At 28.4% G+C, this 14,925-nt stretch overlaps 1 protein-coding gene across 12 annotated transcripts in view; it reads right to left on the bottom strand.

Moving 5' to 3' along the window:
- LpR1 (Lipophorin receptor 1) overlaps nucleotides 1-14,925 on the bottom strand; it is a 117,666-nt gene that overhangs the window by 20,229 nt on the left and 82,512 nt on the right. For all 12 annotated transcript variants that reach the window (XR_011780025.1, XR_011780026.1, XM_040712144.2 and 9 more), the window contains 3 exons: nucleotides 7,189-7,480; nucleotides 6,934-7,124; nucleotides 5,526-5,604 (listed from right to left, as the gene is read on the bottom strand). Coding sequence is in view for 10 of the 12 variants with exons in the window: in XM_040712144.2 (XP_040568078.1) it covers nucleotides 5,526-5,604; nucleotides 6,934-7,124; nucleotides 7,189-7,480 (562 nt within the window). In the remaining 2 variants the exon portion in view is untranslated. The remainder of the gene's footprint in view (nucleotides 1-5,525; nucleotides 5,605-6,933; nucleotides 7,125-7,188; nucleotides 7,481-14,925) is intronic.

Here is a 14,925-nt window from a genome sequence, read left to right as displayed (position 1 = left end):
GATGCAAAAATACGGAATTACCATAATATTTAAAACAAAATCGATGAGGAAACAAAATTTAAAAAAAATGTCAAAATAATGGATATCATATCTATGGACTAGATATAATTAAATTGCGTACACTCAGATCAAATATTTTTCCTTTCCGATATGTGCATATTGGGCAATGCTAAATGATATTGGCTCTTTATTTTGCCTTTCAAATGATCAGATACCTGAAGCTTATGGGGCTCAAAGGATACGAGCATAGAACTTCTTTTCAATCAAAAGAAAGACATGGCAATGACCAGAGATATAAAATCTATATATGTGTAAGTATTAGTATTGAGGCACTAATAGTTAACTACATACGAACAGCCAACTATATTCCTACATATATATATGTTCACATCATTTATAAATTCTCCCACAAAATCCATTTATTACACCTTATCGCCATCACCATGTCACTGGTTATATTAATGTAATCATAATCAATGTTTTTCTATTAATACAGGCCTTTTTCATATATAATACGTATATATTCCAGTTTTAGGTAGGACAAAAAAAAAAAAAAAAAAAAAAAAAAAAAAAGATTAATGATGTTTCTTAAGCTATTTTCAATATCAAAAATGTACATCAGGAATCATTACTTATATTATATTTTTTTCTAAAAAAAGTTACTTCAAATGAAATAAATAAATAATTTATATAATCATGTCATATATATATATATATATAGGTAAAAACTTATAAAAACCTAAACTTAACATAAAAACTGCATGGATTCCAACTGTACTTAACTTTTCCGATAACACTTAAAACATACCAAATTATATACTTTAAAAAATTCTACGCATTCGCAATTGGATATATCTTTGTACTTTGCTTTCTAATGTTCTCTAATCTTAATAAACAATTATAAATACAAATAAAAAAAAAAGAAGATAATATCAGGTCCTTAAAAGGGCAAGGGATCAAAAGGTTTTATTTTTCCAAGAAAATTAAATTATGAAATTTAATACAATCTAAATACGCATGTGGGTCCATATTTAATTAATTATAGATATGTGGGCCGTTAACAAAAAATCAAGCTAGAATGATTTATCTTTAAAAAAGAGTGTAGATTACATTTGTATTTTTCAAAAATGCATTGCCCATTTCTATTCAGAAAGTAAATTTTATTAAACCTTTAACTGCACCACAAATTGTGCTTAAAGTAGGCAAAATTGATCATTACAATCAAATAACGAGAAATTGATAGATTTAATTTCAAAAGCCATATTGTAGAAAATATAATTTCTTTTAATCAAATACAGGTTATAAACCAGAGATCGGATAACTTTTATTATCGTTTCCCTGAAAAAACTAGTAGTCAAATTGACTAACCCCAAACTAGTGCAGAGGCGTCCGTAGGATTATATTTTGAGGAGGTTGGTGGCTAGGTTTTTGAATTTTAAATATTAAATTTTTAAATCTCAAAAATCCTCAGCCATTTTCAAAAAAGTTAAATTTTAGTAAAAAATTTCAAAAATTACATTTTAGGAAAAATAATTTCAAAAATTCAAAGCTATTCACAAAATATAAAATTTTTATCCCTAATCTCGCGTAAAATTTTATCATCCTGACAAAAAAAAATCTTTTTTTTTTTTTTGTGTGTGTGTGTGGGGGGGGGGGAACAGACACTCCAGCCCACCCCCTGCAGCCACTCCTGTAGTGGCATGTTCTTTATTTTATTCAACACTAGGAAGTAGTACTCCCATTACTCACAAAATTTCTAAATTACCCCATTTGGGATAATTTAGAACTTAAAATTCTTGAGTAACTTAATTCATCCCACAAATTCAAAACAACCCTATAATCGATTCCAATATCTCTAAAAAAATGTGGGTTTATATCTACATATAAAGTTAAAATATATTGGGATTTTATCATTTTCTTGATTTTTATTCAATATTATTTTATGTGGATGCACCAAACATTTTCTTTTGATTTGAAATGATTTACATAAAAAACTAAAAAAAAACTTATTCCATGTAGTTGGAAAAGTCATTTACAACAACTGTGAAAGTATTTGATAAATCAATTTATAATACATGAAAATAAAATAGTGAACCAGCAATGCAGATACCATATAAAAAAGATAATTTAATATCTACCTACCTAGATTTATACTTAATATACCGTGGACAAAGTGGTACTTGAAAACATTCTATGCCGGAAGGAATATGATAATATAAAATTGCATAGTTCATTCTTTGAGATTTATAGCTCATAATATTATTTTCATCTTTTATTTATTACATTCATTTTTGTGTAGTAATTGCTTAAATTTTATTTATTAACTCAAAATGTTCTTAACGATAAAGAAATGATCAGCTACTCCATGATTTACTGGTCAACAGTTTATTACTTTTGATTCAATATAAATTTATCATATGATCATCTAATTGTCTCTATATTTCCTTATACGTTTCATTTGGATCTTATTGAACTTTCAGTAATTTTTTTCTCAGAGAAATGAAATAACTATACCATATTTATTTAATAGATGTACTCTCCAAAGTGTAAATTTCGTTTCATTTAATTTAGTCCCGTATTTGCAAAATTTTGTAGTCTCGTCTTTATTTTGTAACGAAACAAAATATTTGCGTAAATAAGACAAAAGATTAAGAAAAATTGTTTCCTTTCGATTTTGTCTCATTATTAGTATATAAAAAACCAAAAAACTAGTTAACAAATAATTTTTTGTTCGTCATAGCTCAACCTTTAAAACAAAGAAACAAAACGAAAACAGTGTGATCAATATTTGTAAAAGACAATGGTTGTGGTGACACTTTTTTCCCCCGCTAAGAGCTCTGAATATTATTCAATATCTTACCAAGTAGAAACCATGAATTCACCCTTTTAATCCTTTGTTAGTGAAATGGGATTTTATGCATACCAATTTTGATAAAATTGTTTATAATATATTTTAATGCTGGAAGCAGCATTAATATGTTCTTGAAACATATTTAAAAATGAATGCAACTTTTTTTGCTACAAAAATGTATTTCCTTTGAACTATTTATAATTTTTGCAATTTTTAATCCAAGTTTGGGTAATTTGATTAATTTATTTGCTTCTCAGTCTTTTTGTCTATTTCTCTTTTTTCTATTGGTAGCAACAAATGTAATATCAGCTTTTATCCCATATATCACACCCAAGTCATCAAAGTTAATGACTACATTTTTAGTACAAAAAAATAGTTAAAAGTAATTAGCGATTTCCTATAAGTTTTTTATCAAAAGGAAATCATAATACTTCAACAATAATAAACACAGATTATATGTGGATGATGACCATAGCTTATGTTATTATGATTAATTAGAGTAATTTTAAGTTTATGTCAAATATGTATCAAGAAATAAAATTTGATTAATATTTCCGTTAACGTTAACCCCAATTATCTTCAAAATATGATGTTCGCTAATAGAGGGTTAACTAAATGAGGAAGGGTGGAAAGGGAAGGGAAGAAAAAGTTGGATATGGAAAAATAACAAAAAAAAACGATATTGTTACGTCATCTGTGACATCATGAAAACAACGCTTGCGCGAGGGAAAATATCCATCTACGACCAAGTATCTACTCAAAACAAGAGGGGCACTTCATTAATTTGCTTTTATGCTTTAGTCATAGGTATCGAGAATAAAAAAAATGATAGCATTAAAAACCAAAAAAATAAATTCCACAGTTTGCCAACAAAAATAATTAGTCAAGGCTTTTATTTACATCTCGACATATAAGTGAGGGAATATTATTATTAAAATAATAATAAATAGTCAAATGTTGGAAAAAATATACAGTATTAGATCTCGGCAGCCTTTTTACTTATTGATAGTATCTTATAAATATATCTACAAAGTATATACTCATATGAATGTACCTATGTATATAATGGCAATAAAAGGGTTTTATATATATATATTAATGTATTATCTTTAAATGTATCTATATATAGAGAAAGCGTTGTTTTCTTTTTAATACTTGATGAAAGAACAGCAAAAATACTAAATATTATAGAGATGTGTATAGTTACAATAGATAAAGGAAAATCAATTTTTAGTAGGAAAACTTCAGTAAAAACATTTTTCCATATCCTTCTGAAAAAATTTTTTACGTTATTCTATATCCTATCAGTCTTTTAATTACATCATATCCAAAATGAATCAATTGTATGAGAAGATTGAATTATAGGCGTTCTAGACATATTTAGAGCAGTAATTTCGATTTAAAAAAATTTATATACAAGTTTAGTGGTGTTAGGTTTCGGAAGGAAGATCCTAGACCAATTTGGGACCCTTGTGATTTTTAAAGGATGAAACTAATTTGGTCCTTCAAAGTAATTCGGTCTGGACCGGTCTCAAAGAAAAAAATCCGTTTGGAACGGTCTCATTTAATATTCGGTCAAGACCGATTACATTAATGAATTGCTAAGGACATCAATTGTGTTTCAAAAATTGTGAACATTGACACACAAAAATGTCAAATAAAGTTAAATATAAGTCATATTTGTTGAACTCAAAAATTAGGGCAAAGAAGAGAATCGATCCATAGATTGAGAACAAAAAAATTGGTCTCGGATTTCAAAATGATAATACTTAGGTTTAAGGTCTTGGATCCTGGTTGTACCAAATATTTGTCTAAAAAAAAAAGCTCAGTGGACAACACGCAAGGGAAAAATTATTTTCGCCCCTTCCTAGATAAGGAAATATACTTAATTTATATGGACTTACAAATACAGTTCCAAGGTCAGATGGAGTAATTGTAATACTATAATATTTACTTATGCTAATTCATTGCAACTCCATCTGACCAAATAAAGGCATATTTAAAAAAATATATATTTAATGATGAATCGAATGTTCGTATTTACGATTGGCAATACAGCCACATTTGCATCTGCAGTTTGATAAACTTAATTAACTTTTATTTTATCATTCTATCATGGGATAGAGACGGCGTGTAAGCACAACCAACCCCCTTGGTTTTCCATTGACTATAGTTCCTTTTGACCTTGGCTGCTGAAACTAGTGGATTACTTGGATTTGATAAATATTCGTATCCATAACCGCATTGTAAATTTCTAAAAGTGCATATCCATAATAACACATTATTAGATATAATATTCTACATACATTTATACTATGGGATAATGAGCACAGTTGTAAGACACATTTATTTTTTTTTTACAAATTATATGTGAGAATAAAAAAATTACTCACAAATGTACAAATTTTACTTTATTGATAAAAAAATCAATTTTTCTTTCAGATATTGAATAGCAACTAATTATTTTATTGCTCTCATTATTTAAATTATTGATTCATTTGCTATTTTTAAAAAGTTCAGTCATGATCGGTTCAAAGGAAAGGTTTTACGGTCTTATTTAATATTTGGTCGAGACCGAACCGAAAAAACAATTTGATCTTGCACCGAGTTTCAACGCTAAAAGCGACTATGCGTTACTAACTCTCACAAAAAGGTATAAAATGTATGTAATTACCTTCACATGTATGATTTGAAGTTAGATGATATCCGGATTTGCAACCACATTTGTATCCAATTGGTAAGTCTATACACGTCTGTAATACAAAAAAAATAAATTATAACGTATATATTATTATCAAATGTATATTTTCCCCTTGCTTCTTATAAACATAATGAGTTTTCAAAACAATTTCTAAGAAAAAACAAAGAAGCTTTAAATTACTTTGACAAATTTCAATTTCCTTTAAAGCTGTATTCACCAGGGGCGTTCGTAATATTATATATATTTTTTTGGGGGGCGATTTGGTTTTCGGATTTTTTTAAATTAAAATTTTGTAGAAAAAAATTTAAAATATTTATTTTTCCATATATTTTTTCAAAAATCCTCAACTATTCACAACAAATTATTTTTTTTGGAAAAATTTATTAAATTTTACCTTTTTTGAAAAAATTTATTAAATTGAAACCTTTTTGAAAAAATTCATTAAATTTAACTTTTTTTGAAAAAATTCAAAAATCCCAAGCTGTTCTCAAAACATTAAATTATTTTGAGAAAAATTTATTAATTTAAATTTCTTATATGAAATTTTGGAAAAAAAAAAAAAAATTTTTGTAGAGAAAATTTCAAAAATTCATAGAAAATAAATTGTTTTTGAAAAAAATTAAAAAATTGAACGAAACATCAAATGTTTTGAAAAAAAATTATAATATTATATTTTCTAATGAAAAGAAAAAATTCATGACTATTACTTTTTTTTTTTTTTTTTTGGGGGGCACTACTCCTCCAGTCCAACCCCCGCAAACGGCCCTTTATACATATATATGTGACTTGTCAACAAAAAACATGCTGTAATTGATTTCGTGAATATCGATTTGTAACTTAGAGTAATCGATTCAGTTATTTTCCTTAAATTTTATTGTTAACTTTTTTATTCGAAGAGTTGAAGCCTCGGTTTTTTACTGCCTTATTACGTGTAACCATAATTACATATGCAAGGTTTAACATAGAAACATTAATTTGTTAAATTTTTAATGATGAGAACCATGAGAAAGCTCGATGCCAAACATATAATTAGCCCATATTAGCAAAAAATAGTTTGCAGATATAAGGGTTCAAAATGACCGATAAAAAATTACATGATTCTTTATGATGAAGTAAAATAGTTAGAAAAATTAAACATTTTTTCTTCAATTTCTTCTTTTTTATCTCAACTTTGTGTTTATGTTGACTTGTCATAGTCATAAATTTGATATTGTAGTAAATTAACTAAGAAAGTATTAAATTTACTCCTTGGAGTGTGCCTCAAATTACCAGTTGGAAAAAAGTGATATCTACACAACTAGATATTGAAACCTAATAACTTTTGGAAAAGTGTAGAATTTCTTTTCAAAAAGTTTACAACTTCTCAAACATTTATGATTACCTGATCACATCCTCCATTATTGGTTTTACATTCGTTGATATTACACTTCTCATGTGACTCATCCGCCCAGTTTCCACAATTATTCATTTTATCACATACCTGTTCCAAGGGGACACACATTCGACCATCACCTACACAGTCAAATTCTTTATCTGCATCACATCCAAGGGAGGACTCTCCATTCGCAAAGTCTAGTAGGCAAATAATACATACATAACACATTAAAAGTATCTAAAATAATCTCAAAAAACTCACTGCAGTTCTCCTCATCCGAATTGTCAATGCATTCAGGCGCTCCTGAGCACTGTAAATGCCCAGGTATACAGTCCCCATTAACACATTTAAATTGATCAGTTCGACATTTGTTCCGTGTACCACATTGTTGAACAGATTCGTCAGAGCCGTCTGGACAATCTGTGTCCTTGTCGCAGAGCCAGGTTCGATGTATGCAGTGATTACGACTCAAACATTGAAACTCTGTGTCCTTACATTTAACAATAATGTTCTCATCACTGAAATTACCACTGGAACTGATTTCGGGACAGTCCTACGTTAAAAAAAATTGTAAAAGAAAAAGATTATAATAATTTATGATATCAAACGAAGTATTAAATACAGAAAAAGAGAGAGAAAAAACAACAACGAGTTGTAACAGTTTGTATTAATGCAGGATCACATTATTTTATGACCTCTTATTCTATAAAGGCAAAGTGAAGTAATAAAAGACATTAAAAAAAAGTATTGGAAGAGAAGCTAAGGATAAAAATATACCTAAATTGTTAGATCCCATCTCTTTTAAATAGTCAAACAGGACTGGTATTAACTAAAGAGACTCTTAAAGAAAGAGGCGCCATGCCATTTGAAATGATAATAAATAAATATACATGTTTCTTAAATATGTTCACTCATTAACATACCTCTAATCAAAAAATGACTAGTGATGGAACATGTTGTAGAATTAAAATGTAATATTTATCTACAAAAATCCCATCCCGAACGAATACACGAGAGAAAGGAAGAAAACATAGCCAAATTTAAAAATTTTAAGCCTATCAGAATTCAAGGTGATTTTTTTTTCAAATGATAGGTTATGTCTGACGCCTCTTTCTCTAGAGTCTCTTGTATGAACCACTACATGAAAGACATCAAAGAACGCTATTTTGTATTGTCTAATCCAACAGACATCCTTCTATCATATTATAACATTATTAGGACTAGAAACATTCTTCATATATTTTTCCTCTTTATGTAATAATTGTACTGATTATTTATACTACGGGAATTTGCATTAATGTATTATTAAATATGTTCCTATACGAACATGTATCTACCAATTGGAGAACCAAAGCACTTTTTAAAACCGTTTTGTGCAACAAATTTTTCATTGTTTTGTAATTTTTTATGACGCACTTTAAACAAAAATACTAAGTATAGCTACATAACGTATCATGCTTATTCACAAATACAAACTGTAATAACTCAATAAAATTTTTACTAAATAAGTATAAAGCTGTGAACAAGCTGCAGACTTACCAAATCCATCCCAAAACTTACTATTCATTTTTTTAAATAACCGTACTATTAAATTAATAAAAGAAACGTATAATTCAATGCAAGGGCTCTATGCCTGAGGTCCAAATATCTATATCTTGAAAGATGTACAGGCTTTTATTTTTTTGATCAATTAATAACCTACCGGCTGATCTCTTGAAATCTGAACACTTAACAATTCATTAACTAATGAAGGTTAAGTGATTGAAATTAATTCATATTTTGATATATTAAAGCCTAAACAAATAGCTACAGAACAAAACAAACTTAAGCTTTCTAGCTTATGTACAAGTCGAGAGAAAGACACTTGAACATAATCGACGAATTTCAATTGGGGCACTCCAATCCTTGGTCAACTCCAGAATGTCCAGAGAACTATTAAAAAATCATTCGGAAAAAGCTTTTTGAATGAGGGTGGAGAGGCCACTTTTGCCACTAGCAATGAAAGAAACCCATCTCCTCCGCAGCAAGGTTATTTTGAACTCTTTTGAACATTTTTGCTCCCCCCTCTCTTGGAGCCCTGATGGCAAACCCCTCCTACACTACACATTTAATTAATTAATGATTAAAAGAGCTCCGACACACAGCTATTTATAGAACTATTTTTGTTGAAATTATATCATTCATTAATGAATTATATCATGTTGAAGTTTATATATGAAAGTGTTCCGATTTTAACGAACCACTCGGTAATTGTGTTAGATTTGAGAATTACTCGCACTAAAAAAAAACATCTTATCTTTACCCCACAGACAATTATCTGAAAATTACAAGATCTCGCCGGAAATATTTGATTTAGTTGAAGTCTAATAATAATCAAAACTCCAAATCTTCGAGTTTTAATAAGTCAAATTTCTACCATTACTCTCAAACTACAGCTGCTCATTTCTTAATCAAAGAAGAGTTGATGTATAAAAAAATAGATTACATATCATGTGGAAACTCTAAAAAAAATTGAACTCGACTGAATTCCATCATTTTGACTCCAATTGAGCTACTACTTTTTTAGATTTTCAAAAATTCAAAAAATAAATGACTAAACTGATAAAACTTAATATATATCTACTTCTGATTTATGTGTGTCAAATTAAACCAACAGATTTCGAACCTTTTCATCACTGTAAAGCCCCTACACGTATTCTTTTTTTTTTTTTTTTTTTTTCAAGGGGGTCTGCTAATTTTACACGAATGTATTTCATTTCTTGAGAATGTTTAATGACGTTGTTTATAAAGTACATTAGTTGATTAACTTTATTATAACTACGCAGAACCTTGAATAACTACTCTAATGCTTTGAACACCTATAAATAATTATGCCTATATTAATGTCAGGACAATTTTTAACAAAAGATTCCAATTAATTTATCATAAATATTTAAAAATATGTTGAGCAATAATGGTATAATAAACAATAATTTATGAGATTTTATTTTTCTCAAGACATGAAAAAATTAATAAATTTAAAAAATTGGCTTTCCCATGAAAAGGGAGAAAGAAATGTATACAAATATAAAAAATGGTGTTCAAATTGGGAATGTAGTAAGAACTAAATAAATTATTATCTGTTGTACGTAGAGTTTTATAAGCTCAAAGGTTTGTAATTACATTAAATAACCATCCAGAATGCACCTCACACATAATCAATTAGATGAAAGGAAAATATGAATTGATCAAGAAGTTTATTACTGTTTATCATATATGTGGTACTTGCACACATAAAATCCATCTTGTACAAAAATAAAGGAAAGGAGAAAACCCCAATATATTTGTTTCTTCATATATATATATATAGGCCAATATTTCTTAGAGATACACTGGCAAGAAAAAGTTTGGAATTTTTTTTTTTTCCGTCATTTTCATGAATATTTTTTTACTTTAACCCGATGAAAATTTTTATGAAAAAAATATATCCATAAAATATTTTTTAATTATTTGTCAGTAAAAATCTAGCTGTTTTGGGAAGGCTTTTTTTCATATTTAATGTTTCTCTCTGAACGATTGGTATTTAACTCCTTAAGAATGGTAATCATTCTATCCTAAAGACGCAAGCTATTCCTTCTAGACAGAGATTAATTGGAAGGAAGTTTGTTTTTCAACAAGACCCAAAACATAGATCCAAGCTCTCCAAAAACTTCTTGGAAGAGAAAAAAACCCCTACCATCTTATTTTTTATGCAATAGCCAACTCAGTCCCTGATTTGAACCCAATAGAGCTATTGTGGGAACACTTAGACAGAAAAGTTCGGGAAAAGTGCCCCACATGTAAATGGAACATTTTGAAGAATGCTTGGAATGATATCCCACCTACCTATCTTGAAAAACTAACAGCAAGAATGCCAAAAGTCCGTAAAGAAGTTATAGCGGCAATGGGAGGATTTTTTGATGAAGCAAAAATTTTAACAAAAATATTTTGATATTTTTACAAATAAATGTTTATACCCATATTGAATTTTAATTTTTCTTCATTTCCATGAACTGTGTTACCTGATGATAAAGTCACAAGTAATTGGAAAAATAATGAACTTCCGTTTTTTTCAAAACTTTATCTTGCCAGTGTATATGAGTTAATGTTATACTTATTATTCAAATTTGTGGAATAATTTTATGACACTCAAGATCCTCTCCTGTTTAGAACTTTTATTTGTCTTAAGAGACTTATATTGAATAATAACCTTTACTTATAATAAATCAATTTCTATTTATTTTATAGTGACAATCAATTTAAGTTATTTTAAATGCAATTTGTGCGTTAATCAGTATAATTTGTTATAAGAAATTGAAATTATATTTTAATTACAATTAAAAATCTAATTCACACTTGAATTATCAGACAAGTCAAACTTTTAGGATCCTTCATACAGAAGAATAATTTGCCATTATTCTTTAATTAGACCTAATTCAAGTCTAAATTAGATTTATTAAAATTTGTACGCTACAACATGTTTTTATTGAAAAAAAATTTAAAAAAAAAAAAAAAAAAAAAAAAAAAAAAATGCAAGTACATATTTGTTGTGAAAATGGGACCTTATCCCTATAAAGGATTGTTCACATGACAGGTAAATAATATTATTGTAAACACAAAAATTAATATTATAGAGGTTTTCCTTAATTTAAGAAAATATATAGATAATAACCAAAAAGATATTATTAATAAATTCATTTTTTCTAATAGACAAAATAGTTATTACATTTGGTACTACTCCTTAAAATATTTGACGTTAAACTAATAAAATTATTGGAAATACAATAATAATGACATTTATTTCAAATATTTTATCAGATAAAATATTAAAAGGTCCAACCATTTTGTTTTAAAATTTTCATTATTGTTTTGAAGAAAATTAAGAAATGTGTATTTTAGATAAAAAATTGCATCTAGAAAAGCTCAAGGCCTTTCTACATAAATTGATGCACTGGTGTATCGTTCGTAATTAAAGAGTTCCTTAAAATATATCTTTATATGTTAGGGATGGGTCTGTATAATATCTATATCCAAAACCTGAGTGTATTAATATATGTATTATCCACAAAAACAGAAAAACCTGCGGGGAATTACTTATTAAAATTTAACGAAATATATTCGAATCGTCATTTATTAATTAGTACTTAATTATAAATCGAGTATTAGTCATGTATCAGTAGTCACTTTTGACTAGACATTTCGTGCATTGCTCTTTTTGCATGAGTAATTATATTACCAATAGCTGAGCAAACAAAGTAGTGTATAGTTTATATGACGTCATCATGTGACTTAAAAATCATATTAGATCACATATTAGATTTGTGGTCTCCCAGTGCGTTTTAGTATCCCTTTAGAGGTCTGGACCAATTTAAATGTTGGAGAAATGGACAATTTCACAAAAATCACAATGACAGGATCATTACTTTTTATTATTAATGTCTTTCAAAAAGCGAGAGGCTCATTGATTTCTTAGGCTCTTCCCTGTTTCGGCGCTTATATCATTACTAGGGATGTGAATATGGGCTAAATTGAGATGCACATAAAAACCAAGCCAGAGACAATGTCTCTCAATATAGGTACATTGAGAGACAACATGTCTGCTGACATAAACCACTATAAGATAGAGTGATCCTGGCTCTCTGATACGTTAGAGTTTTTCAGATAGAAGTGAATAATTGATATGAAATACTTTCAGGTGATATTTAAAAAAAAAAAATAACGATATTCGCGAAAGAAAGACATATATATGGTATTACTGAATTACAACCATTCTTAATATCAGCTGCCTATTATATGATTTTGGGTGGAGAAAAATAAATTAGTGGTATAAAAAGGAGAACCATCTATATTTAAAATAGCATTAGTACTGGGAAAATATAATAATTATTTATAAATCCATACATATTTACTTCATTATGCACTTTTATCAATTTACACCAAAGATAGGCGATAACTCTACTTTTAGAGGGAAATGTTATCACCCTCACCACCTATTAAATAATGAACAAAAAAGAAGAACGAGCACATGCGTCAACCATTTTTCATTTTTCCAATCGCTATATTTATTTTTTTCTTTACACAGATCCCTTCTTTACTCATACGTAACTAATGTGCATTATTTATTTCCAAATTTATTAAAATCACTTGCTCTACTCAATTCTGAACTACAATTAACCGTATCTACTCGGTTCGAAAAATAATCATTACTAAAAACACATCCCTAGTATGTATGAGCAAGTACACTCATATGTAAAAGATAAGGGCAACTCTACAGGCTCAAGAATAATCAAATATATTATTCATATAATATGAACATAGTTAGTATTAAGAATGTAATATATTTTTCATGAAAAAGCAGACTCACAGAGCCAGATGATTTTGTAATTTACTTTTCATAATTTATGGTTAATTTTGTCTATGTATGTAGATTACGTAGGTATATATATATATATATACCTATGTAAATATGTTGTTCATCTAGACATATTTTTATAAGGTAATAAGTAGTTAGGTGTAAAGATTAAGTAAATGTTGGGGAAAGAAAGGCCTTAGACTAAAACCCTTTTTGATCCTTGAATCATCTTGTGGACATGTTTATGCATGTTTCAAAGGACGTTTACTGTGTATGATTATATGTATCATGTAATATAAACCTACCAAATATAATTTTCTTTCTCATTTACCAAATGAACCTTTTATTTTTTACCAAAAAAAGAATTTAAAAAACTTTTCTTATCTGAAAGGGACTAGTCAACTTTTATCATCTTTTTTCATTAATAATATATATATACATATTTAAAAAAAAAAAAAAGTAGCAGATATTTAATGTTAGGAAATGTAAAAATAAATTAGAGCAAAAATATGTGTACGTACATACATAGATAAAGAACTAATACCTAATTAATATGATGACTTGCAATGAAATAATTCCTACAAACTTTTTATATTACATATGTGACCCGTCAACAGAAAAGCAAGCTAGAATGATTTTTCTCAAAATTGAGTGTAAATGATTAAAATTATAATCTTTGACAAAGGATTATCCTCAATTTCTATTAACCTATTGGGAGTGTCACAAATTGCACTTACAGTAAACCTAATTGATCGACACAATAAAAAAATGAAAAATTGATTTTTTTTGAAGCCATTTTGTGGCAAATATAAGTCTCTTAAATCAAGTCAAGGCTTTCAATATGAACTACAATTCTTGGGTATTTCAAGTAATCCAAAGAAAATTCAATGGAAAGTCTAAAATGGACCATAATATATTAATGAAATAATGGCTTGTATGTATGTAGATGTAAAGTATAAATTAGGATTTGCTCATTTTCTTGATTTTTGTTATAGATTGTTTTGATAATGACGCATCATACGTACTTACAAACACCATCTTGACATATGTACAAAGAAATATGCATTCCGGATTTGCATAATTTTCAAAAATATATTCACAAATAAATACACCGTGCGAGGTAAAATCATGGATTTCTGATAACGATCAATTATCGTAAACTTTTGCAAAAATGAAAAGAAGTAACACATTTAGGCATTTCCATAAAATTCTTTCTTGATATATCTTTCTATTTTTCAAAATGATCTCCTTGGGCTACCACCATGGCCTCCAACCTGAGCCTAAAGTGCGCCATAGCACATCTTGATGAAGGTGTCGAATATTGCCGCCCACTGCTAATCAGCAGAGGCATTAAGTTCATCCAAATTTCGATGAAGGGTAGCAAAAGCTCTCTTATCGATACGTCCCTAATGCCGTAGTCGAGGATGGAACAGTCTGGGGGAGGATGGTGGCCAAACCAAGGTATAGATTCTAACCAAGCACACAATTTCTGGTCTCTTGACCCGGTGAGTCTTGGTTGCTTTTCAAAACAGTTGCCGATGTAGTGGCACATTAGAAGCCTTCCCCAAATCCTTCACAGACATTGATAACCTAGGTATGCTGCCTCATCGACTTAGCTGGACTTCTGG

This window comes from Lepeophtheirus salmonis, chromosome 5, assembly GCF_016086655.4.
Source record: "Lepeophtheirus salmonis chromosome 5, UVic_Lsal_1.4, whole genome shotgun sequence".
Lineage (NCBI taxonomy): Eukaryota > Metazoa > Arthropoda > Copepoda > Siphonostomatoida > Caligidae > Lepeophtheirus > Lepeophtheirus salmonis.
Note: the sequence above shows the minus strand (reverse complement) of the source record. Positions and strands in the feature narration are given on the sequence as shown.